Source organism: Chironomus tepperi, unplaced genomic scaffold (genome assembly GCF_022539635.2).
Source record: "Chironomus tepperi strain 1889 unplaced genomic scaffold, CSIRO-AGI_Ctep_v1 contig_8, whole genome shotgun sequence".
Taxonomy (NCBI): domain Eukaryota; kingdom Metazoa; phylum Arthropoda; class Insecta; order Diptera; family Chironomidae; genus Chironomus; species Chironomus tepperi.
In genome coordinates, this window is record NW_027226130.1 from 398,885 (window position 1) to 425,044 (window position 26,160).

Genomic DNA, 26,160 nt, shown 5'->3' on the forward strand with positions numbered 1-26,160 from the left:
AAATTTAAAATTTAAAGAGTTGAAAATTTGAAAAAATCAAAAAATTTTAAAAATTTGGAAAAGTTGAAAAATTTAAAAATTTAGAAATAATTGAAAAATTTAAAAGAATTCAAAAATTGAAAAAAAACTGAAAAATTTGAAAAATTTAAAATTTTGAAAAATTGAAAAATTTGAAAGAATTCAAAAAATTAAAAATTTTGAAGTAATTGAAAAAGTTTAATGAATTAAAATAAAAATTGAAGGAGTTGAAAAATTTGAAAAAAACTTAAAAATTTGAAAAAAAAATAAAAATTTTGAAAAAATCGAAGAAACTTAAAAATTTGAAAAGTTTCAAAAATTTGAAAGAATTAAAAAAATTGAAAAACTTGAAACAATTGAAAAATTTAAAATTTTAAAAAATTTAAAAAATTTAAAAAATTTAAAAAAATTTAAAAAAATTTAAAAAAATTGAAAAATTTGAAAAATTTGAAAATAGTGAATATAGTGAAAAATTGAAAAATTGAAGATTTGAAAATTTGAAGTCACAAAATATTCCACATCCTTTTTCCTAAAATAAAACATATTTCAATGACATTTGAGAACACTTCGGTGTATTATACTTCTTTTTTCTATCTGTGTAATAAAAACAAAATTGTGATGAAAACAAAGAAAAAAAATTGCGAGTTAAAAAATAAATTAAATTTTACATAAAAAAATTCGCAAAGAAAATTTTTTTAAATGCAAAAATTTATGGCTAATAAAATTTTTAAATAAAATAAGAGAAAGCTATGAATAAAAATTGTTCTTACAGAAATTAAACATACGTACATACAAGATTTGATGTTGATACAATAAAAAAATTTTAAGTGGATAAAAATATGACGTGCTCATGTCTTCCAGATTTTATTATACACAAAATTGCTTAAGTAAAATGCAATGCATGACTTATTCATCTAAGATAGCAAGCTAGCATTGCATGAAGCTTTCATTTCCTTCACCGCGAGGTACTTGCACTTCTCATCGCTGCAGAAAACTCTTGTTATGTTTTCATAGAATATAGAAATAGTTCCATAGAGCAATCAAGCCCGAGTAACACAAATCCCATGAGGCTCTGTCAAGGTTGCCCATATGACTGCTATTTGACCTCAATTTGGTGTCTATTCAAGCAGTCACGACCGGCATAAGACAGCAAATTTCAATATTAGTCGTTAAACTGAGTTAGTAGCCATCATGTCCTGCCGTCAATTCAGAGATGGACCCTAACAGACAAGAAGGATGCTCATGAATTGGGTATACTCATGATCTCGCTGATTTAAGTGAGTATCCTCATTGCCTGTTAGCAGAAGCAGTGCCACACCAACTAAATTGCATCACTCGGGTACCAAGACATAGCCCGGTTAAGTTTAGATTGCATAAAAGTCACGTAAATAATTTTCAAAACTTCAAAAAACGAGGAAAATTTTCCTCTTGTGACGTAACTCAGGAAAATTTATTTCCCGTCACAGTGATGATAATAAAAAAGAAGAGACTGCGAAAGTGAAAAATCATTCGTGCATAAAATATGCAACATGCAATCAAAAAGAAAGCTCTTGCATATTATTAAATTTTTGATGCAAAACTAAGGAACAAAATAAATATTAATAAATTTACATCACACATATGAGAATGATGATAAAGGAAATGAAAATTGCTGAACTGTTCATGCTTTTTCAATGTGTACAAGCAAGTTGAAGTTGTGAGAAAATGTAATGACGTTCTCAATTAATATAAAACATTTTAGTATAAAGAAACTTTATCAAACAATGAGATTGTTGTCATAGAGACAGCATTGAGATGAAAGTATCTGTTGTTATCACACCATTTTGAGGTTATTTGATATAGTTTGGAGTTACTGGAGCTTGGAGGCTGTTGATGTTGTGAGAACAATCAAGGTGAACAGGCTAAGGTGTGTAGGACATGTTGTTAAGGGATCTATGGTAGCTCCATTAAATGAGTGCTTTAAGTCAAGTTTTGCTGATGGCAAAAGAGCTCGAGGAAGCCTTACGAGCTCATAGAGAGAAGCTGTCGATAGAAAAAGTAATGCATTTGGTATTGGTAATTGTCAGACGAAAGCCAGCGATAGAGCCAGCGATAGAGCCAGCGATATAGTCAGCGACAGAGCCAGCGATAGAGTCAGCAACAGAGTCAGCGATAGAGCCAGCGATAGAGCCAGCGATATAGTCAGCGACAGAGCCATAGTTAAGAGATGTTTAAACGAGGTCGCGATTTATCTGTACGATCAACGAAGTAAGTAAGTTTTGAGTTACTTTATCAGTTCATCACCAATATTACTATTCTCCAGATTCTATAACTGCCTTGCATGTTATAGTACAATAGACAGCAATTCTTTGATCCCAAAAAATCAATATTTCTAATGCTTGACCTGATGTTCTCCTTCTTCTTCTATCTACATTTTCAATTAAAGCATTTACTTCAAGTCCATTTGAGCTTCACTCCAAAAATCTCCTCAAAAAGAAATGAATCTTTTCTGTCTAGACTTTAGAATGCATCCTTTTTTCTTAGTTAAACTATTACAAAATTCTACGAAAGAATGCCATACAAAATCGAATTAAAAGGGATTGAAAAGGAAGCAGTTAAAGTATTTTTTTCAAAGAAAATGAAAATTAACTTTAATGAAATTAAATTAATGTGGAGTTAGCTTCACATAGCTTCAATTACTGGTATTGCTTTCCATATTTTGGAAGACAGACACTGGTCGCATCGTTACTTGTCATTGAGCTATTGGGGGTTATTCTAGGATTTGGCAAACTGCCATATGTGAGTTTTGTGTTGTTGCTGCACTTCCAATGATGTACCGTTGATAAGCATGTCCGACAGACATGACTTTTTAGCAAATCTTCAAGTTTTTATGGCATTTCTTTAGAATTTTTTGAAAATTATTTGCAGCACAAATTTAACCTAAGTTGCAAGTTTTCATGACATTCAGTGCTATGTCCCGATCAGCACACAATAAAATCTTGTCATTGTGGCGCTTAGACGGCAGTATCCTTAGAGCTAAATGGCAGTCATTGGCAAATTTAGTAGTTCTTCAATTAAAATAGATTATATGCACACAATTGACTGTCACTTGGCTCTGAGCATAATTTTGTCTCAACACCATAGTATAACATCCAAATATGTATCACCCGGACTTCCTACAACTACATCCTAACTTCATACCAACACAAAACTTTCATTAATAAAAACTTTTCCCTTTGAATTTTTTGCAATTTATATTGCAATAAAAAAATCAGTTTCTTTATAATTAATGGAAAAAAGCATGAATGCAGTTTGTACAGTGTGAATGTAAAAAGTTTCCTTAGCACCTGACTGAGTGAGAAAAAAACTTTTATAGCCCAAACGAAAAAAGAGAAAAAAAAACTTCAATTTAATTAAAGCAATCATTGAGCACACAAAAAAAGAGAGTATTTCCATGGAAAATAAAGGCATTGCTGTAAGCAATCAAATAAAAATGGATGGAACATGGACATGAAACACGAACATACATTTTACCACCGAGTATCAATTTACTGTTGGAATAAACTTGTTACATTTTTAGATGAATTTCGTAGATAACGTGTTGGACGATAAATGTCACTGGCATAATTGCCACCATCAAAATTGATATTTACATATGATCCACCAGAATGCGGAAGTGTCTCACCAACATTTAATTGTTGATATTGATAATCACCACGCTTCTCATTTAATCCAAATCGCTCAAATGCATATGGTGATGATCCTCTAAATTTGAAGAATGACGTTACTGGATGATTATATGATGTTGATGTTGGTGGGAACGAAAGTGGTGAATTTGATGGTGTCTGTGGGATGTATGATGCAGGCACTGGTTGTGGTTGTGGTATCGTTTGATATAAATCAGATGTTGTTGGATATTGTGATGGCAAGATATTGTATGAATATGAATAAGATCCCTTTTGAGCTGGAAGTACCGAGTAGGCAGCTGGTGATGCTGATGGATTTACAAATTGATATCCTGATGGGGATGTTGGTGCTACATTTTGGAATGTATATGGAGCGAGTGAATTCTGACCAAAGTTTGGAATTGAATGGAATCCAGTTGGATTGAAGGAGTATGTAGGTGCTGGCTGGGCGACATTACCAATTCGCAAGATTCTTGTGTTGATTTCGAATGGACTAACATTTTTCAAGAAGAATCGATGGAATCTTGATGACACAAAGTAGACGGCATTGGGGTCGTGTTTGGTTGTTTTGAAGTCAGCGACAAATTGGAGGGCTTCGTAGTCGTAGGCAAGTATTCTGGAATGGTAGAATTGATGGATTAGTAAGGTATGAATTGGTTGGGTAGATCCATGGATTAAATTGATTAAGCATTTATTTAGGGACCGAAATTGCTTTAGGACATGATAGAACGTGAGAATCTGTAATCTAAAGTCCTATGTCATGTTCTCATGACTTTGAGTTTTGAGTATGGTGTGAGCTACAATACTACAGCAACACAGGCACCATACCATACATTTGATAAACAGTCATGACTTTTTAATGTCAAAAAATGCCACTCTACAATTAAAAAGCAATTTAATGAATGGAAATTCCTTAATGAAATCCTTAATTATCTTCTTGCCAAGGCACAGCTTAATTATCACATACAAAAACTTAATACACATCGCAATGTCTGTGAAATAACTCCAAAAAGTGGGGGAAATAAATCAAAATTAATTAAATCAATTATTTGCTGATTATAGCTTGATATTAATTCATCATGTGCTCAAAAATATTTTCTACCCTACTTGCTGCTTTATTTTTTATTTACTTGAATTCCTTCTTATCAAAATAACAAATCTTTAAGAACAAAACGTGTATAAATGCTCATTTTTTATCCATTACTAATTCATGCGAATGGGGGTTGTTTATGAATGATGTCTAACTAAGGGATATGTGGGTATCTAGGAGGTCTTTTAGGGTCCATTTCCATCAAACTACCCGTTTTTTGGAATAAATTCATTAATTTACTCTAGTTCTGATATGTGGCCCTATACTTGCACTTGATGCATACCCATGGACAAAGCCATAACCAGAAGAGAGTTGGGTCAAGTCCGGCTCCCTCTAAAGAGTTTCTGGCTACTTCCCTTCCACAGAGTATACCCCAGGGCATGTGCAAGAAGGGATGTCTACATGTGCAATGTAGTCGCAAAACTCTAGAAAATTGAAGAATTTGTTCTAAAGTAGAGTCCCTGGATGCATCCTTGGTCTAATGCTTCCATAAAACAGTATACTTAACATCCTCAATCAATAATAGACATCATTCATAAACAACCCCCTAAGAATATAATTCACATTTTCACTTATTCTTCACTTACCTTTGCTCGTTTGTTCTCGGATTGAATTGTGCGATTGCCGTTTCGGTGAATGGAGCAAAGAAAATATCACCGCCATATGGACTTGCTCCCAAGCCAATACCCTGAGATGATTTCTTTCCAACTAATTTTACAGGCAATTCCTTTCCAACAGGTAATGGACCTGCACGTAATGCTGCCGTTGAGATTGAAAACAGTCTGCGAATGACATAAATTGATTTATTTTTTATTATTTTATATGGATATGGATGTGAATGTGTTGAGGAACAAAAAAGGTTGAGGAACCTTTTTTTGTAGCAATTTCGTGGATTTTTGGTGCGTGGGGGTCATGATTGTGTTGTAAGTTATAATTCTTTTGGATGAATGATTCATACAGAATTTTCAGCTGTATTTTAACAAGCTTTGCAGCCTTAGAATTTTTAATCAATTTTCTAGAACAATTTTTCAATGTGAGAACTACAAAAAGGATTACAAGAGCAACTACAACTCACGCGATAAAATATTTAAAGACTTTTTTCCTCTAGTTCCTTTAATGACATTTTAATGCATTTCAATTAAAATATTTTTGCAATCAATCATATCAAATTATGGTTGCATGAATGCCATTTATGGCAGTTAAAATGGAAATATTTTGAATGATTAGGAAATGTTCATTTATTATGCTGCAGAATAACGAAGCTTGCTCAAAAACGAACTTTAGAATTTTCGGGATTTTAATTGCTTAAATCAGATTCGCAGTGTTAAATCTTGCTTAGAACTCTATTTCTCTAGCAATAGCTCATAGCAAGCTTCTGAGTCTACTAAAAAATACTCAAATATCTCATCAATTCTGAAAAAATGCCTAAAATACTTCGCAATTCTCCAACAACACAAACTTCAAAACAAATTCAACTTCCCCGTCCTTGACCCCAAAAAACCAAAATTCATTTCTAAATTTAAATTCTAGCCAAAAAGTCAGCAAAAACAAACACATCCCTCCAGTCATACTGTCACTCTCTCGAAAAATAAAAATAAACATAATTCATACCTGTCAGTAGCCAGCGGTTGGAAATAAACCGTTCTAGATTCCTCATCAAAAGCCAAACCAACAACGCCATCGGACAGATTAAAACGATCATTTCTGATGTGTATGAACAGAACAAAAAAAAGAAGGCAAAGATTTATTGAAATGAAAAAATAAAGGAACAAAAAAAAAGTCAAAAAACTCACCCGATTCTTGACGTAGCAAAGGCATCATCTGCATACATTGATGGATGGCTGAAAATGGAAAAAAAAAGTTTAGTCACACAAATAAAATAAGTCATTCAGGCACACATAAAAAAAAGAATGTTTTATGGACCAAGAATACAGTTCTATTAGGAAATTGGATCCATTAAACGTGTCTGTGCTTATTGACGATTTCAAGTGCCACTTTGGGTCCATGAAATTTTCTTGTTCTTCTTCCATATTCATCTATTTTCATTGCACCATATGCTTGATTATGCTCATCATCTTACCTCAATCGCCAAGTCAAATCACGTCCAGAATCATACACAACAAGAGCTGAAAATTGACAATAAATAATACAGATGATATTTGTTGAGATTATCTTAATGAATTGAGTGGAAGATAAAGAAGCTACTCATGTGTGTGTTGTGGATGATAAAAATGGGGAATGTGAGGGAATTACTTTGAATTTGCTGATAAATGTCGGTAATTTGTCAGAGTTTTTTTGTAGATTTTATGGTGAGGATTCATGAATTTTTGGGAATCATGGTCTAATCATGCTATCAATTGTGAGAATTAGATCATTTGAAGGAGGAACCCCAAACTCATGAATTAACACCAGCCAGGATTCATATTTTAGGTATACTCAATACTCAAATACTATCGATCATGTGTCAATTAAGCCCTGAAAATGGGACAAAAAGTCATCTCTTGGTGTCAATACAGCGATGCCCTAATGACAACATCAATATACTCAATTTGTGATTATACTCGTGAGAATCCTCCATGTTTGTTAGGGTTTATAAGAGTTTCTGTGCTTATTGTATGAGGAAAAAGCTTGTCAGACACACGAGGCTGCAAACAATTTTGGAAATTAAAGACATTTTGACTGCATCATTGAATCCTTCACTTCTTACATGATATGACACATATTTGGAGACCGGGAGATGACCATAAAAGTGAAAGGAGCCTCCAATTAAAGCCAATTAACTCTAATTACAAAGCTCCATTTGGAAGTCATTTAGAAGTCTCTATAGAGTTCAGTTCCCCTTCTTGACTTATTCAATCCCTGATTTGATCATTCTCACTGATAATCCAAGTCACACACAATTCAGAAAAATTAAATTTTCCTGAATCCTCTCTGATTATCTGACTCATGTTTGTGTCATAAATCCTTCACGTCTTCATGAGATTCACAATAAAATCATAAACAACAGATTTTTTTTGTTTCAAATTTCGTGAGATAAAAATTCAATTTATTATGAAAAATGATTTTAAGACTACTGAAGGGCATAACATTTTGTATGTTTTGTACTAAACTTAGTAAGAAATAGATATAGTATGGAGATCATGTGTGGGATTTGGATGTGTATAGGCATAAATGAAGAATGAGGTTAGGACCAGAACAGACAAGGATCTTGCTCATAAAATTGAGCATTCTCAAATATATTGATTGGGAATAATCACGAGGGTTGTGTCTTAGAAGGTATAGAGTAGTATCAAAACCTAACCTGCAAAGAGCTAGATATGTACTAGAAAATTGAACAAGTTTGAATCCAAGAGAATGGCTATCGAACTCATAGAACTCATAGCGAGAGTTGTAAGAGACCGTATTGCATTTGATTTTTGAAATTTTCAAGTAGGGTCTATCGATAGAATCAATTTCACTCCCAGCAAAGTAATTAAGCAAAAATCATCAAACACACCAAAAAATGTCCAAAAACCCCAACCAAATCCATCTTAATCAAATAACTAATGCTTATTCATAGATTTACAAAATTCATCAAATTATTTCAACATTTAAAATTTAAGAAACCAAAACGAAAAAGGCAAAATTTAATCAAATTCTAAGTTCCCTTGAGCTGTATTTGTCTTAAACTTTCTTTTCAATTTTCCTCATTTTTAGTATTTAAAGTTTTTCAAGAAACAAATGCCCAAAGGACAACAGAAAGAAAAGCAATTCAGACATTGCACTCGACTGTGTATACATGCTGTATATTGTGTCAAAGGAAGAAGAAAAAATATAAAAAAGTGCTTTCGGTCGAATCACCGTCCATTTTATGGAGAAATTTTTTTTTTATTGCAAGAAAGCAATTTTCAGGTTTTTTTCTTTCATTTCCTCTATTCGTGTACGGTACACAAGTCTCTTGCACGAAATGATAAATTGTTCAGGAAGCAAAAAAAAAAAAAGTTCTAAAAAAGCCATTAAAAGATTTATTTGAAACCGAATGAGAAGACATAGTGTGTAAGAGCTTTAAATCTTAGATGTGGTAAGCAATGCTTGTACGACATGAATGTGAAAAATATTGGATATAGTTTTAAATTATCGGGAATGTTATTGCCATATTTTAGATGTTTGTTTTAGTTGTTGTGGTTAAACATGTGTTTTTCTTTTGGATAAATGAATTTAATTGGGGATTTGTTGCAGCATGTATGGACATATTGATATATTTGTTTTGAAATTTAGGGATATTAGGATTTGTGGTAAGGATTAAGGTCAATTAAAGTGGATTTTCATTTTATCTTTAAATGTTGAATGACATTTTGTATACTATAAGGTAGAAGTGGCTGATCTTTATATCGTGCCTGAACATACAAGCAGCACGCTCATGAATATGCTCACAAAACTGAACATGCTCAACTAAATCCATGAAGAGCTCATTCAGTTGAGTATATTCATTGTTTTGAGAGGCACAATGCGGCAAACCGCATTTTTTGCTGTACAATTGGATCAAAATCAGCACCAACTAGACTTTCCTTGAGATCGATACCAAGAACTCAGAGTAGACTGCGCTACTTCCTTAACAGCTAAGCTTTTGCCGCCTTTTGGTTACTTTCTTATTTTTAATTATTTTTATGGAAAAAGGATCGAATTCAGGTTTCACGGTGCAGTCAGGGCAATTTCGCGTTCTTAGCGATGCGCTATCGAGCATGTTGTGCTGTTCGAGTATCTGATCGGTCTATCCGAGCTATCGGTAGATAGATTCAGGAGTCATTTATGGAAAATCTCAATTGGTCTGTATGACCAGCAAGCTAAGTCACGCTATCAGCAAAGACTGTGCTTCCAATACCATACTCAGCTTCCAATACCATACTCAGCTGACAACAGTGCTCACAAGCATGCTGATCTAGCATATTTAAGACAAGCAAGCACTTGAGAGCATCCTCATTGCCTGTTAAGGTCAGTAAGATAAATAATGGATGGTATTGCATAAAAAGGTCAACCACAATTAAGGAACATTAGAATCATAACCTCAAAACTTCAAAATCTACAACTTTTCAAAAGACAAATCAACTCCTCCTTACTGTCTCCAACTTCTGTTCTTCCCTTAAATCATCAAGTAATAAAATTCTACTTTTAAAAACTCAAACTCAACTTAAGAAATTCCACAAAAAGTTTATCCTTTGTTAATATGATAATGATTGAATGAATATGGCTATACAGTAATGGATCTTAAACTCTAATGGCAAAGAAATTTTCTGATTGTAAAACTTTCTCTTGACTATCAATTTCACAAATAAGCTTTTAAGCAATAATGTTGTAAGAAATTTTTTTCTTGATATCCGGAGAACTTCCTATTATCTGCTGCACATGAAAACTTTACTATCTGACAGAACAGGAAAGAATACAGAAAATCCATAACTCATAAAATAAGTTTTTTTTAAAGTATCAATTCCAATAATGTAGTTTTTTTGTTGTTGGGAGGAAGAGATAGAGCAAATTTTTGGAAGTAATATCATTTATTAATGCTTATGGACAATATGGGTCATTATTGAGATGTTTCCTCTAAGAGAAATCAGGGAGGCTGCACTCTTTTAGAATTTAGAGCATTTTCAGTCTTCACTACCTTGTCTATGGTTTAGAGGCATACTTTCAGGTTTGGGATTACAAAGCTTGCAATAGACCATTTCTCTGAGCAACACAATGCGGTAAATCACCGTAAAAAAACATTGATATCCGACAGTAATACGAGAATATTAATGAGATGTGAAAACAGAGAATGTACAAACTTTATGATGTTGCCAGCAATTAAGTCACATTTTTTAATCACAGAAGTCTCAAGACGGAGCCTGGTTCCAATAAGTAAATGAATACTATCTAAACCAGCAATTAGCAACCTTTATATTCGTGACATACCTTGGTAGTACGCTTGGACCAAAACCGCACACGATATAAGCTCTAAAAATTTTTCAAGAATTATTAGCGATACTTCAATGTGTCGCGGCACACACGCTGCCTGCCAATGAACTAAACAGTACAAAAATGCAATCCAATTCCATCAAAAATCTAGCTATAGATAGATGGGTTTTATTTACCATAAAGGTATTTGATTAACAATAAATTCATATATCACAATTAATTCAGTATAAAAGTCCAATTAAAACAATTCATATAAGTATTCAAATACGCCGTTATGCGCCGTGAATGGGGACAGGCTATTGATGAAAAGCAGATAATCATCATCATGATCATTCTACTTGTCATACACAAACCACTCTGGACTAAGAACGAGCAGCTCATATCACACAACGCGGAGATTCATGGTATGGGACACGAGTGACGAGTGTTTCAACCGCTTACATGTGTCTTGTTGAATGCGTTTAGTTTAAAGGGAATCGTGTTTTCACGAAATCAGTTGCCATATTCCAAATCCAAAGAGAAATCATCCCAGAATCATCCCAACTCAATATTCCCCTCTCCTGTATACACAAACATCCTTCAAATTTCCTCTTCAAACCATCCTGCTCTGGTCATCCCTTCCTCCAAACCACTTGTAAATGGTTAAGCAACATGAAAGCTTATCCATCATGCTCGTTTATTGTATATAAAATGACAATGAAAGAATAGGAAAAAAGAGAAGAAGAATAGCAAAATGGAACTGGTTACTCCAATAAATATAAAATCAATAAGCTAGTTATCTGGGCAAAAATGTTGGTGAAATGTCGGTATAAAGGAAATAAAATAAAATGAAAATTTCAAATGAACTTTCCACAGTTATTTCACATATGTTATTATCAATTTTATTAAGTATAGAAATAGAAAATTATTTGTGAATGGAAAAGGAAGCAGTGATGTGTATCAATTTTACATGAATGGATGTGAGGAATTGAATGGAAATAAAAATTGATAACCCATAGCATGAGCATGGATTTTTCATTTTAACAGAGTATATGCATTCTTGAGGAGAATAAGTTCATGAGGGTATGTAAAGCTTTTCATGAAAAAAGTGCTCAGTCATTGTCCCTTTTTTTGTGTAGGAAGTTTTCATGTATTACATGAAACTTTTTTATTTTTCTGGTAAGAAGTATAGTGAGGAGGATATGAATAAGGTAGCAACATCAGCTCTAAGAGACAATAAGCGTCCTTAGTTAAATAAGCGTGCAGAATCCTCAATCAATATAATGGAAAATATTCAATTTTTTGAGCATGATCCTTGTGTCCTCGGACGGGCATCATGGTTTAGCAAATATCAAGATACAGACACTGCTATCACACATTGAACGGTTTTTGCGACACTGTCTGATCCTGGAGAAATGCAAAATTCGAGTAACAAAGGTCCATTCTTATGCGGATTTAGCTGTGCTGCAGTATATTCAGAGGTACAAATGTATGTGATTCTTTGGATCCAACACTTCAAAATGATATCCCATGGCAACATAGTGACAGGGTGTAAACATAAAGTTAACAAAGTATGTCCGAATAGTACAAGTCATGTAATAGATTTTCCAGCAGCAGACCAGTGTGACTCTGTCATGTTGCTGGATTTAAGATGAACACGAATCCGTCATTTAGTCAGAATCTCATTATTCTGGAGCCCGACTTTAAGATCTATTAATCGAATTGTGCTTTTTGGGCAATATTCGGGTATTTTGTTCGGATTTGTGCTTTTTGAATTAAGAAGTGTGGTTCACAGGGCTGACTGAAATTTGGGAACTTTCGTTGAATTATTAGTAAATTATGAATGAATTCATAGGTTACAAATTATGGTAATGAAGCTGTAAAAGCTCTTTTTGAGACTTTCTGTCATATGACGACAGTTTAACGTCGGTAAGACATTATAATGAATGCATTTACATAGTCACTGTCATGATGTGTAGCTCAGAATCTCTATAAAAGCTTTAATTCATGTCTCAATCTTTGAATTCTGATGATTCCAAAATTAATTGAAAATCCATCCGAAACTCGACAAAAATTGATTTCCGACCGAAATCTGATTGAAATTCATACTTAAACAATGAATTTATTTGGAATTCAGAGTCACAAAACTCGAATTTCCTCTCAGACTCCAAATTTTTCTAATTCTTCCAATTTCATCCCTTTTGATCACCCAAACCTCTAACAACACCATCACTCCTATTCCTAATCATCACCCGATTTACATATGAAAAGCATTCACAAAAGGAATTACAGCGTTGAAAGCTTTTAAAGCGATTTTTTCATGCTCATTTTAGTTTCATTGGCTGCGATAAATTACAGAAGAAGAATTGAAATAAAAAAAGGTCGTTATTTGAAATGCATGGGATAAATTTTGTAATTTATTTGGAAAATATTTTTTTCAGGGGAGTAAAGGCAAAATAAGAATAAAGTTTATCAGCTAGGCAATTTCATTCCTTCCTGTATTTGATATATGTTTAGAGGATATTGCTGAATTGCGCGACCTATTTCTTATAAAAATGTTGAAATTTATGCGTATCCGCAAATGGATTTTTATTCCCCAATTTAAAATAAATATTGAGACATATGTGGCTGTGGATATGTGCTGTATAATCTTTGAGTGTATTTTTTGCTTGATATGGAAACTGTGAATTATGTTCCAATTTTGGGTTGAGATATGAAATTGATATTTATGATGCCCAGGATAGAGGATATGGATTGAAAATGCTGAGATTCATCCCTAAATTTCCTTGGAATTCCAATATTCATGTATCATTCCATGGGATTCTTGGAAGGAGGATGTTGATAGAGACTGTGTAGCACTTGGAATTGGCAATTGGTATTGAAGAGCTAGCGATACCCTAAAAGGCAATGAAGCCTGTTTTGGGTACCTTAGTGGTACTTAGTTTAGGGATACAGCCTGTTAGGGATATAGCCTGTTTTAGACGCCAACAGATAGAGTCCAAAGGTCACAGCTGATCTGTATTGTCAGTCAAGTAAGCAAGCAAGTATGTATCATTCCCGAACATCACACCATACCCACTAGAATACCGCTAAGCCACCGTATTAACAGAAAGGCCTGAAGTTCCTTTGATGGCACCGTGACTGTTGATTTCGACCCATTACTCCAATGTGCCATTCTCTATTCATCCTTACATCAACCATGTCAATACCCAACAATTTTCCTCAGAATTTAACAATCAACATTATTCCACAAATGAAGCTTACAAACTCAAGACTTTCAATTCCAATCAATTCAATTCCGAACATAATAAAAGCTCTCGATTTACATTGTACTGAAACCTAAACAAGAAAATGAATTCTTTGGAAAACAATTGAAGCTTTTTTCACGTACCGATTGAGGTTCTTCTGTTTTATTTAATGTTATCACGAGCAAATGAGGTTATGCTTGGAATGTGGATTTTGGTTAATTATTTGGAAAGTGATATTAAGAATGAAAAGCATTGTTGAAAGCTTGACATATGAAAAAAGTGAATGATAAACTGCCGATGGATGTTTTTGAGCATTGATAATGGAATTTGACGAGAAAATAATGGATCAAATCAGAGTTTGTGTTGGAGTCGATTCTTCATTTTTATGACTGAACAGTTCATAGATGCCGAAAAGGTGTCGCTAAGTCGTCGCAATAACGGCAAGACGTAGGGCTGCCTTAACGGCAAGACGTAGGGCTGCCTTAACGGCAAGACGTAGGGCTGCCTTAACGGCAAGACTTAAGGCTGCCTTAACGGTAAGACGTATGGTTACTCTAAAGGTTACGTGATGGCTAATTGTGTCCCATTTTTACAGTGGTACAAGAAATTTGTTACAATAAGCTGCTCGAAATACCATCCATGCTTTAACAAGAAAGTGGAATTTACATGATACTTATAGGGATTATACAAGAGTAGCCATGGTCCCATCAGGGTACCTTCAAGTCATTTTGTATATTATCGTCAATTGACGGACATGATGACGAACCGATGTCCATGAATTTACGCTATGTCCCTCAGGATCCCCAACCCTTGTCCTTAAACCTTAATACACCCTCAAACCATAATAAACCCTCAACAACATCATGTCAGCTTAAATTCACTTCCACTTCTCAATCAACAAAATAATGAATTTTAATGACGACATAGAAAAAAATCACAAAATTTACCTGGCTCAACGGTGTCACTTATGTAAACAACAGCATCATCACAATTATTCTCAGGCTTTGATGTCGTCTCGTCGATAATGATGTTTGTGAAGAGGGAATCCTTACGTACAACCTCTTTTGGGAAATCAATTCTAGAGTCAGAGAAGGGTTAATGGGATAGAATGAAAGGATTTTGATTCCGATTATGTCATATTTACCTTCTAACAACCTCATTCGTGTTCAAGTCATAGATGAGAATTTTTGGTGGACATGTAGTCTCGAAATCCTCAAGAGATCTTGAAACACCGGCATCAACAGCCCAAAGCCGATTACATGAGTCAATTTTCAAACGATAGACAGATACGAGACCGATATCACTGCAATTGTATTGCTTGAGGCCGGATTGATGGTGTGACCAATCGGGATAAGCCTGTATAAAAAAAATCAATTTTGAATGGATTGAGTACGAATGGCTGCATAAGTGCGAGGAGAAATTCAGAATTAATTTAATTAACATATTTTTTTTTGCTGATTTTATCTCGTGGCTGAAACTTTTTTTTTAATTATGGGGTTTCGAAATTACAATGGAAGAATTTTACCATAATCTGATATTGTAATCCTCATTTTGTTCGAATAGCTTTAGGCAAAATTAATTTTTTAATTACATTGCGCGCTATTGTGTATAAATTAAAAATAGCAATGTTCTTGTTATTAAATATTCTCGTTTTTTTTTTGCTAGAAATGTATTTCAATTTTGCAACCCGATTAATGATTTTTGTGAAATGGAATCTTGGAGGTTGGAAGGGGATCTGCTTCCGATTTTTATAATGATGGTACGGTACGGTACAGATACACCACTGTATTCATTTATCATTTCTCACAAGTGTACCGCACAGTACCATTATCACAATTCGAGAAATCGGTCCAAAATAATAAATTGATTCTGGCTACATCCATGGACTAAGACAGTGTTAGGTTTCTTGATTTTGGGACAGTTCCCAAAAATTCTTGGAAAATTCCAGTCTCGGTTCCGGTTCCAAAATCTGAGGGATTTCAGGAAAGCATAGACAGTGTTGTTCAAACTTTTTTTTAGGTCACGGCACACCTTGGTGCTATGCCACGCCTGAAACCAAATATACCATGTGATTCATGGCATTTCAAAAGTTTCAGCAGCAAACTAGTGTGTCGCGGCACATAGTTTTGGACAATACTTGACTAGGATAATAAAATTTGGCACACAATTTGACACGAGTAATATGAGGCAACAAATCTTATTTTTCAATGTAAAAATGTGTCAAAAAAGCTGTAATGGCGCTGCTAATGCACCTCAATGTCATTTTGACTATTTACTGTCAGTTTGATATAAAATAATCAAAAAATTACGCATCAATTCCATCAATTTACCTTCAAAACAGGCGAATCACCAACAGTATTTCTCGATACATAACTAATAGTTGCTGGAACACCCGAAAACAGTCTAGGCGTTGCAAGGAAAATTCTATCACTTCCAATTTCAAATCCCGTCGTAACAATCTTTTCAGGATCATAAAAGTTTTTATCATTAGATGGCCAATCATGTGGAAAATTGAAATTTGATACAGTCCATTGTTTAATAACTTCAAGTGGCGGCTCGCCAACGCAATTTGTGTTGATAATTAACGATACTAAAGTCGTTATCCTAATGAGCTCTTTAAGTATCATATTCACTATTGTATTGTGTCTTGCTGTATTGTTGTTCGTGTGTTAATGACGATGTCTGAAAAGAGAAATGGGGATGAACACAAAAAAAAAGAGGAAATTAATTAGGAGTTCAATTTGAAGGTCACGAGATATCTTAATTAATATTGTATGTAAAGGATAATCATTAGTTCTTATTATACTCGACAATCGTTGGTAACAAAAAAAAGGGAACAACATTGTAATTAAAGCCAAAGAAGATGTTAAGTGTAGAGGTGATGTGGATATGTTGTTGAAAATTTAATTATGCATGTATCCCTAATAATATATAGGAAGTCATTAGGACACACTGTTATGTCGTTTTAATGGAAGTCCATTTTTCATTCATTTAATGATTTAAGTAGAATTGACAGAACTCAAGTGGAGACCAGTGGAGTTCATGTAGCATAAGTAGTCGCCTGAGGCTTATGCAAATAGGGTGCTCAAGCACATTTCATGCTATTATGGCAAAATATCATGTCACAAAACTAGAGCTACATAGTGTCAGCGCATAGTATACTCGACTTCCGGAGTCCTCCCAACTATGGATTTAGATTCCTGCGCTGCTCTGTCATAGCACATTTTGGAATAGCCATAATAATCTTTTGAAAATAGGCTTCAGTGCTGAAAAACGATAGCGTTTTGATATAATCAAACTTCAGTGGACTGTATCTAGTTTAAGAAATATATATGCTTTATTTCTCCAATGCAATGAATAAACTTCAATAATATTCAATATCTTCAATAATCTTCAATAAACTGACTTTTCACAATATCAAAGCCAACTAAGACAAAAAATGTTGAAATATCATTCAACACTCTGCCAGCTTTACTTCAATTGACAAAAATGTTGAAATGTCGTTCAACACACTGCCATCTTCACAACAATTGATGATAACGATGATATCCATGTTAGATGACCAATTTCTTGATATATAAACAGGGAGCCACAAAACTTAGTTGTATCAAATAAACAATATGTGTTACATAACAAAGAACATAAATGTTTAATGCTAATGATGATTACTGGCCCTGTTCAATCTATAATCAAAACTTGCAAAGAATCCTGTTCTGTATCACAGGACTTGAAAAACGATAGCGTTTTGATATAATCAAACTTCAGTGGACTGTATCTAGTTTAAGAAATATATAATGCTTTATTTCTCCAATGCAATGAATAAACTTCAATAATCTTCAATGATCTTCAATAAACTTCAATAAATTGACTTTTCACAATATCAAAGCCAACTAAGACAAAAAATGTTGAAATATCATTCAACACTCTGCCAGCTTTACTTCAATTGACGAAAATGTTGAAATGTCGTTCAACACACTGCCACCTCCACAGGAATTTTGCAAATATATTTGACATGACGATCAAGCTTGCTTGTTGATGTTTTGATAGTCACATTCCTTATTTTTCCATCTCTTCCAGGATGCAAATTAATGATTCTTCCCAACTTCCATTTCATTGATGGGACATTAGAATCCATGATGAGAACAAGATCATTTAAGCAGTATTTGATTTCATTTTGTGAATTCTTTGGTCTCAATTGAGCATTGATAATGTCTGTATACCAATGTTTCCAAAACAATTGTTGAGCTTGTTGAATCATATCCCAACGCTTTAATTGACTTGTTTGTTTATCAACCATATTGCGTTCTAATTTACTATTCAAAGGTCTTCCGATAAGAAAATGTCCAGGAGTTAAGGCTTGAAAATCATTTGGATCTTCACTTATTGGTGTAATGGGACGTGAATTCAATATGGCTTCAATTTTGCATAAAAGAGTTGAGAATTCTTCATATGTTAATATTCTATCAGTCAAAACTCTTTTCAAATAATATTTCATTTGTTTTACACCATTCTCCCAAAATCCTCCCATGTGTGGTGCACGTGGAGTTATAAAATGCCATTTTATGTTTTTACTATTATAGCATTCTTGTACTTGATTTTTGAAGTCCTTATCGAACTTTTTTATTTCATTATTAGCTCCTTCAAAACATGTTGCGTTATCTGAATATACATCTGTTGGAAGTCCTCTGCGTGATATGAATCTGTCAAATGTTGCCATGAATGCAACTGTTGTTAAATCAGTCAATAATTCTAAATGAATTGCTTTTGTAGTCATACACTTGAATAATGCGATGTATGACTTCATTGCAGTCGAATTACGAATCTTGCCAGCTTTAATTATTATTGGTCCAGCATAATCAATTGCAACTTTTTCAAACACAAATGATGGATTTACTCTATCTGGAGGAAAATCTCCCATAATTTGTCCTTGACATTTTGGAGACGCTTTGAAGCATCTGACACATTGATGAATTACTTTATTAATCATTGATTTTACTTTGATGGGCCAATAAGTTTGTCTCACAAAAGCCAAAGTGGACAACTTTGTTGAATGCATGTTTTCTATATGTATTTCTCGAATTAAGTTATATGTGAACTTACATTTTGGTAAAATAATTTGATATTTGTTTTCATAACTTAGCGCCTTTGATTCATTGATGCGACCTCTTGTTCTTAGTATTCCTTGATTATCTAAGAATGGTGCCAATTGTTTGATAGAAGACGAGGGTAATAATTCTTTCCCTTTTGATAATCTCTTTAATTCTTGAGGAAAAAAATGCAATTGTAATATATTGATTATTTTTGTTTTTCCTATAGTTTCGTAATCTGACTCTGGTTGATTACTTTTGATACTTGTTTTGTTCTTCCATAAATTGATTTTCTTCAACAATGATGCAAAACTTTTAATTAATTTTGATGGATGGGAATATCTATTTTCAATGTAATCAAGAATGTAATTTGAAGAAGGTTGACTGACAATCAAAACACGGCGAAATTCTTTTTTATATTCCATTTCATTCAAATCATAACTTAATAATGATTCTGGCCAATATTCTTCATTTTGCTGAAGAAATTGCGGACCTTTCCACCATAAATCACAGTCTTTCAATTCTTCTACAGATAAACCTCTTGAAATTAAATCCGCTGGATTATTTTGCGTACGTACATGATTTAATTTGAATTTGTCTGCTTCTTCTTGTATTTCAGCAACTCGATTTCCCACAAAGACTGATAACTTTGCTGGTTCTGCTTTAACCCAATGGAGAGCAATTAATGAATCACTCCATAAATAAACATCTTTGCTTGGAATTTGTAATGTATTAGAAATACGTTTAGCAAATTTTGCCAATAATTGAATTGCACAAAGTTCTAGTCTTGCAAGTGTTTTTTGCTTTTGTGGTGCTACACGAGACTTTGATGTGATGATTCGACATGTCACACTTCCATCAATATGTGTAGATCTTAAATATAAAATCATTCCGTAAGCACTTATAGATGCATCACAAAATCCATGTAATTGGATATTTATTGGACTATCACACATAATTTGTCTATCAATTTTAATTTGATTTATTAATGATAGTGACTTCTCAAAAACTTTCCATTCTTCACATAAATCGTCTGGTAACACTGTCTTCCAATCAAGTTTTTTCATCCACAATTTTTTCATAAATAATTTTGCTTTCAGTATAATTGGACCAAGCCAACCAATCGGATCATAAATGCTGGCAATACATGACAGCACTGTAGACATAGTCAATATTTTCATTTCTTCAAATTTTAATTTAAACGAAAACGTATCTGAAGATATATTCCATATTATTCCCAATGCTTTAATTTCACTTGATTCTTCAATTTTTTCTAAGTGATTTGTAGGAATTAAACTAAGTATTTTTGGACTATTTGAAACCCATTTTCTTAAAGACATTCCCGCCTTTTCAAATATTTCACACAATTCTTCTCTCAATTTGTTGCCAATTTCTACAGAATCACAAGTGAACAGTAAATCATCTACATAGAAATTTGATCTAATTAAATTGCATGCAGTTGGATATTCTTTTGATAATCATCTGCTAATTTGATTAGTGTTCGGGTTGCTAAATATGGAGCACATGATGTTCCATATGTTACAGTATTCAAATTAAAATGCTTGAATTTTTGTTCTGTATTATCTCTCCATATTATTCGTTGATAATTTCTCTGTGATTCATTTACCAAAAATTGACGATACATTTTTGCTATGTCGGCCTTCAAAGCTATTGGTTTTGTTAGAAACTTTACAATGAGATCATAAAGCTCCGTTTGCATTGTTGGGCCAATATAAAAGGTGTCATTTAATGACATTCCTGTTTCTGACTTGCACGAAGCGTCAAACACTACACGAAGTTTTGTTGTTGTACTGTCTTCTTTTACTACCCCATGATGTGGAAGATAATAACAAGAAGTAAATGATGAATCTATATTTTTCACTTCAGTCATATGACCCAAATCTTCGTATTCATTTATGAATTTTTTGTATTCATTAAAATATGATGAATCACGCTTGAATCTATTTTCTAACGTCTTAAATCTGTTGATTGCATTATTCAAATTACTTCCTAATTGAACGTAATTAGGTTTGAATGATAAATTCACCACGTATCTTCCATTTTCATCTCGATGTGTCGTATTTTCAAAAATATTTTCACAAATTGATTCTTCTTTGGTAAGTAATTTTTCCTTTTGTTCACACTGCTCAATTGTCCAAAATTTTTCAAGTTGATGTTCAAGTGATGATGATGAATCAGATATAGACAATAATACTGAATTCTTTCTTGAGTTCTCTATTTTAGGTTCAAATGATGATATTGAATCAGGTATTGACAACAAAGTTGAATTTTTATAAGAGTAAACATCTCCGCTGAACATCCAACCAAATTTCGTGTGAATTAAAAGTCCATCAGTCGATGCATAATATCTTTCTTGTAGCACAACATCCCAAAACACTTTACATCCAATCAAAATATCAACATCATCTGGAATGTTGAATTCTGGGTCTGCCATGAAGTAATTCTTTGGGATGTTAAGCTTTTCAGTTGAAAATTCGTATGATGGCAATTTATCTGTTATGACAGGAAACACATCAAAAATGATTTGATTAGTAAAATTACCATATTTTGGATATTTTGACTTTATCATCGCAGTTGCTTCATATTTTATTTCATTGGTGTTGTTGTTGATTCCTTTAATCTCTTTTTTTATTTTCTTAAGAGATAATCCTAATCGTTTTGCTGCTGCTTCTCTAATAACATGTCCATTACTACCAGAATCCATAACAGCTCGCACAGTTTGCCAATTTCCTTCACCATCAGTGATCAAAACTTTAACTGTTGACAAAACAGTTTGTGCTGATGATAATAAAGTCTTATTGTTCATCATTAACCGTTGATTTGATGAATTTGATGTTTCAGGCATTTGTTCAGCATCTAACATTTTGACACGATGAAGTGTTGAATGATGCTTACTTCCACAAATATTACAGTTTCTTGTACTTTTGCAATATCTTGATATATGACCAGGTCTTAAACAGTTTAAACACAATTTAAGATTTGATACAATTTCGTGTCTCTTGCTTGGATTTTCTTTAAGAAACGATAAACAATTAAATATCTCATGATTCTGCGAACAGTGTTGACAAGCATTTACAGGTTTATTATTTGTAAATAAAATTCGATTTCTATTTTGCTTGTTTCCTTGTTGATACTTTAAAGCTGATGCTGTTGCTAATGCAGGAATGGATGATTCACTAGCCGCATATTTCACTGATTTGTGTCTGCCTTCTAAAAATGTACATAATTCACTAAATGTGGGTTTATGTGTATTGATATGCAGGTCCCATTCTCTTCTGGTGTAATTATCTAGCCTGTCTCGTATCAATTTTTCATACATTATATCGGAAAATTCTTTGTCTGTGACATTTAATTTAACGAAAGATGATTTTATGCTTCTATAAGAATCGACCAATTTCAGAATATCTTGAGTTTTATATATTTTTTCAACCTTGAACAATGCATCTGTATATTCTAATAACATTGCTCTGCGATCATCAAATCTTGAACATAGTGCTTCCCAAGCACTCTCGTAAATTTCATCAGTTATTTGATAATTGTTTAATATATTCTGTGATGCAGGTTCAATCTTGACAGAACTTTTCAAATAATGAAATTTGTCAATATTCGAAAAGGATGAATTTGTATGAACCAATGATAAATAAGTATCACGAAAAGTTAACCACTTGTCAAAACTTCCATCAAATTCTGGCAACTTGATTTCAGGTAACTTGACTTTTCTCACTTTATGCTGTTGATTTTCATTTTCTCGGATACTAATATCTATTTGGTTATCATGAAGTGCCTTTAAGTTGTTGTAATATAATTGAAAACTAAAATGTTTAGAGTTCAATTGTTCGTTAAATATTTTAAATTTTTCACTTTCTGAATCTTCAGTTTCAGCAGTCAAATTTATGTAATCTTCATAAAGTTCAGCAAAGTCTGTTAACAACTTATTCAGCAGGTCCATACTGGTTTTCAAATCACTTACGCTTTCATAATCTATTGTTGGTTCATGTTTGTGCATAAAAATTTCAAAACGAGTCATGAGTATTTTTATTTTTGTTTTGCGTATATCAAGTGCTTTCACAGGCATTTTGTTATTTTATTGAAATTTTACTTGTTAAATCTGATAACTTCACAAAAAATGTGATGAATTCACGCACGTTTCCAATTTAATTTGGATTTCTGCCCTTGAATTAGTTCAATCAATGCTAATTTGTAAAATTTCTTTATAAACAAAATCTTCAGCTATTCAATAGTTGCTGACCAATGTTCAATCACTTGATATAATCTTTCACAAGTTGCGATTCACAATCAATTCAAGCTTCAAGGATATACCCAATGTATCACTTCTGCTTGATAATTAGCTTTAATCAAATGCTAATTCCACAAATCTTCACAATTCTGAAGATAAAATTCAGCTTCAACAAATGCTGATCAATTCTTCAATGTTCAGCTCTACAAAAGGTAAACAAGTAAACAAGTAAAATTTCAATAAAATAACAAAATGCCTGTGAAAGCACTTGATATACGCAAAACAAAAATAAAAATACTCATGACTCGTTTTGAAATTTTTATGCACAAACATGAACCAACAATAGATTATGAAAGCGTAAGTGATTTGAAAACCAGTATGGACCTGCTGAATAAGTTGTTAACAGACTTTGCTGAACTTTATGAAGATTACATAAATTTGACTGCTGAAACTGAAGATTCAGAAAGTGAAAAATTTAAAATATTTAACGAACAATTGAACTCTAAACATTTTAGTTTTCAATTATATTACAACAACTTAAAGGCACTTCATGATAACCAAATAGATATTAGTATCCGAGAAAATGAAAATCAACAGCATAAAGTGAGAAAAGTCAAGTTACCTGAAATCAAGTTGCCAGAATTTGATGGAAGTTTTGACAAGTGGTTAACTTTTCGTGATACTTATTTATCATTGGTTCATACAAATTCATCCTTTTCGAATATTGACAAATTTCATTATTTGAAAAGTTCTGTCAAGATTGAACCTGCATCACAGAATATATTAAACAATTATCAAATAACTGATGAAATTTACGAGAGTGCTTGGGAAGCACTATGTTCAAGATTTGATGATCGCAGAGCAATGTTATTAGAATATACAGATGCATTGTTCAAGGTTGAAAAAATATATAAAACTCAAGATATTCTGAAATTGGTCGATTCTTATAGAAGCATAAAATCATCTTTCGTTAAATTAAATGTCACAGACAAAGAATTTTCCGATATAATGTATGAAAAATTGATACGAGACAGGCTAGATAATTACACCAGAAGAGAATGGGACCTGCATATCAATACACATAAACCCACATTTAGTGAATTATGTACATTTTTAGAAGGCAGACACAAATCAGTGAAATATGCGGCTAGTGAATCATCCATTCCTGCATTAGCAACAGCATCAGCTTTAAAGTATCAACAAGGAAACAAGCAAAATAGAAATCGAATTTTATTTACAAATAATAAACCTGTAAATGCTTGTCAACACTGTTCGCAGAATCATGAGATATTTAATTGTTTATCGTTTCTTAAAGAAAATCCAAGCAAGAGACACGAAATTGTATCAAATCTTAAATTGTGTTTAAACTGTTTAAGACCTGGTCATATATCAAGATATTGCAAAAGTACAAGAAACTGTAATATTTGTGGAAGTAAGCATCATTCAACACTTCATCGTGTCAAAATGTTAGATGCTGAACAAATGCCTGAAACATCAAATTCATCAAATCAACGGTTAATGATGAACAATAAGACTTTATTATCATCAGCACAAACTGTTTTGTCAACAGTTAAAGTTTTGATCACTGATGGTGAAGGAAATTGGCAAACTGTGCGAGCTGTTATGGATTCTGGTAGTAATGGACATGTTATTAGAGAAGCAGCAGCAAAACGATTAGGATTATCTCTTAAGAAAATAAAAAAAGAGATTAAAGGAATCAACAACAACACCAATGAAATAAAATATGAAGCAACTGCGATGATAAAGTCAAAATATCCAAAATATGGTAATTTTACTAATCAAATCATTTTTGATGTGTTTCCTGTCATAACAGATAAATTGCCATCATACGAATTTTCAACTGAAAAGCTTAACATCCCAAAGAATTACTTCATGGCAGACCCAGAATTCAACATTCCAGATGATGTTGATATTTTGATTGGATGTAAAGTGTTTTGGGATGTTGTGCTACAAGAAAGATATTATGCATCGACTGATGGACTTTTAATTCACACGAAATTTGGTTGGATGTTCAGCGGAGATGTTTACTCTTATAAAAATTCAACTTTGTTGTCAATACCTGATTCAATATCATCATTTGAACCTAAAATAGAGAACTCAAGAAAGAATTCAGTATTATTGTCTATATCTGATTCATCATCATCACTTGAACATCAACTTGAAAAATTTTGGACAATTGAGCAGTGTGAACAAAAGGAAAAATTACTTACCAAAGAAGAATCAATTTGTGAAAATATTTTTGAAAATACGACACATCGAGATGAAAATGGAAGATACGTGGTGAATTTATCATTCAAACCTAATTACGTTCAATTAGGAAGTAATTTGAATAATGCAATCAACAGATTTAAGACGTTAGAAAATAGATTCAAGCGTGATTCATCATATTTTAATGAATACAAAAAATTCATAAATGAATACGAAGATTTGGGTCATATGACTGAAGTGAAAAATATAGATTCATCATTTACTTCTTGTTATTATCTTCCACATCATGGGGTAGTAAAAGAAGACAGTACAACAACAAAACTTCGTGTAGTGTTTGACGCTTCGTGCAAGTCAGAAACAGGAATGTCATTAAATGACACCTTTTATATTGGCCCAACAATGCAAACGGAGCTTTATGATCTCATTGTAAAGTTTCTAACAAAACCAATAGCTTTGAAGGCCGACATAGCAAAAATGTATCGTCAATTTTTGGTAAATTTTGTTTACACTTAAGACTATGTCTACAGTGCTGTCATGTATTGCCAGCATTTATGATCCGATTGGTTGGCTTGGTCCAATTATACTGAAAGCAAAATTATTTATGAAAAAATTGTGGATGAAAAAACTTGATTGGAAGACAGTGTTACCAGACGAT

At 32.9% G+C, this 26,160-nt stretch overlaps 4 protein-coding genes across 4 annotated transcripts in view; 1 reads left to right on the plus strand and 3 right to left on the minus strand.

Moving 5' to 3' along the window:
- Positions 1 to 2,181: 2,181 nt before the first annotated feature.
- yellow-e (L-dopachrome tautomerase yellow-e) overlaps positions 2,182 to 26,160 on the minus strand; it is a 92,972-nt gene continuing 68,993 nt past the window's right edge. The window contains exons 4-11 of the mRNA XM_070653120.1: positions 16,262 to 16,613; positions 15,076 to 15,287; positions 14,879 to 15,009; positions 6,854 to 6,899; positions 6,567 to 6,614; positions 6,385 to 6,477; positions 5,361 to 5,555; positions 2,182 to 4,299 (exon numbers count right to left, since the gene is read on the minus strand). Of these exons, the coding sequence (XP_070509221.1) occupies positions 3,546 to 4,299; positions 5,361 to 5,555; positions 6,385 to 6,477; positions 6,567 to 6,614; positions 6,854 to 6,899; positions 14,879 to 15,009; positions 15,076 to 15,287; positions 16,262 to 16,558 (1,776 nt within the window). The 5' untranslated portion in view covers positions 16,559 to 16,613 and the 3' untranslated portion in view covers positions 2,182 to 3,545. The remainder of the gene's footprint in view (positions 4,300 to 5,360; positions 5,556 to 6,384; positions 6,478 to 6,566; positions 6,615 to 6,853; positions 6,900 to 14,878; positions 15,010 to 15,075; positions 15,288 to 16,261; positions 16,614 to 26,160) is intronic.
- Positions 17,899 to 20,184, minus strand: LOC139100183 (uncharacterized). The gene has a single exon (XM_070652791.1). It carries the CDS (start codon positions 20,182 to 20,184, stop codon positions 17,899 to 17,901), a length of 2,286 nt encoding a protein of 761 aa, XP_070508892.1.
- On the minus strand, positions 20,463 to 22,988 carry LOC139100193 (uncharacterized). Its single transcript, XM_070652801.1, has one exon. It carries the CDS (start codon positions 22,986 to 22,988, stop codon positions 20,463 to 20,465), a length of 2,526 nt encoding a protein of 841 aa, XP_070508902.1.
- On the plus strand, positions 23,655 to 26,018 carry LOC139100203 (uncharacterized). The gene has a single exon (XM_070652813.1). It carries the CDS (start codon positions 23,655 to 23,657, stop codon positions 26,016 to 26,018), a length of 2,364 nt encoding a protein of 787 aa, XP_070508914.1.

Bases quoted from the DNA above. Each gene is read 5' to 3' on its own strand.
- LOC139100183 (XM_070652791.1), bottom strand. From the start codon at position 20,184: ATGTCTACAGTGCTGTCATGTATTGCCAGCATTTATGATCCGATTGGT.
- LOC139100193 (XM_070652801.1), bottom strand. From the start codon at position 22,988: ATGGACCTGCTGAATAAGTTGTTAACAGACTTTGCTGAACTTTATGAA.
- LOC139100203 (XM_070652813.1), top strand. From the start codon at position 23,655: ATGGACCTGCTGAATAAGTTGTTAACAGACTTTGCTGAACTTTATGAA.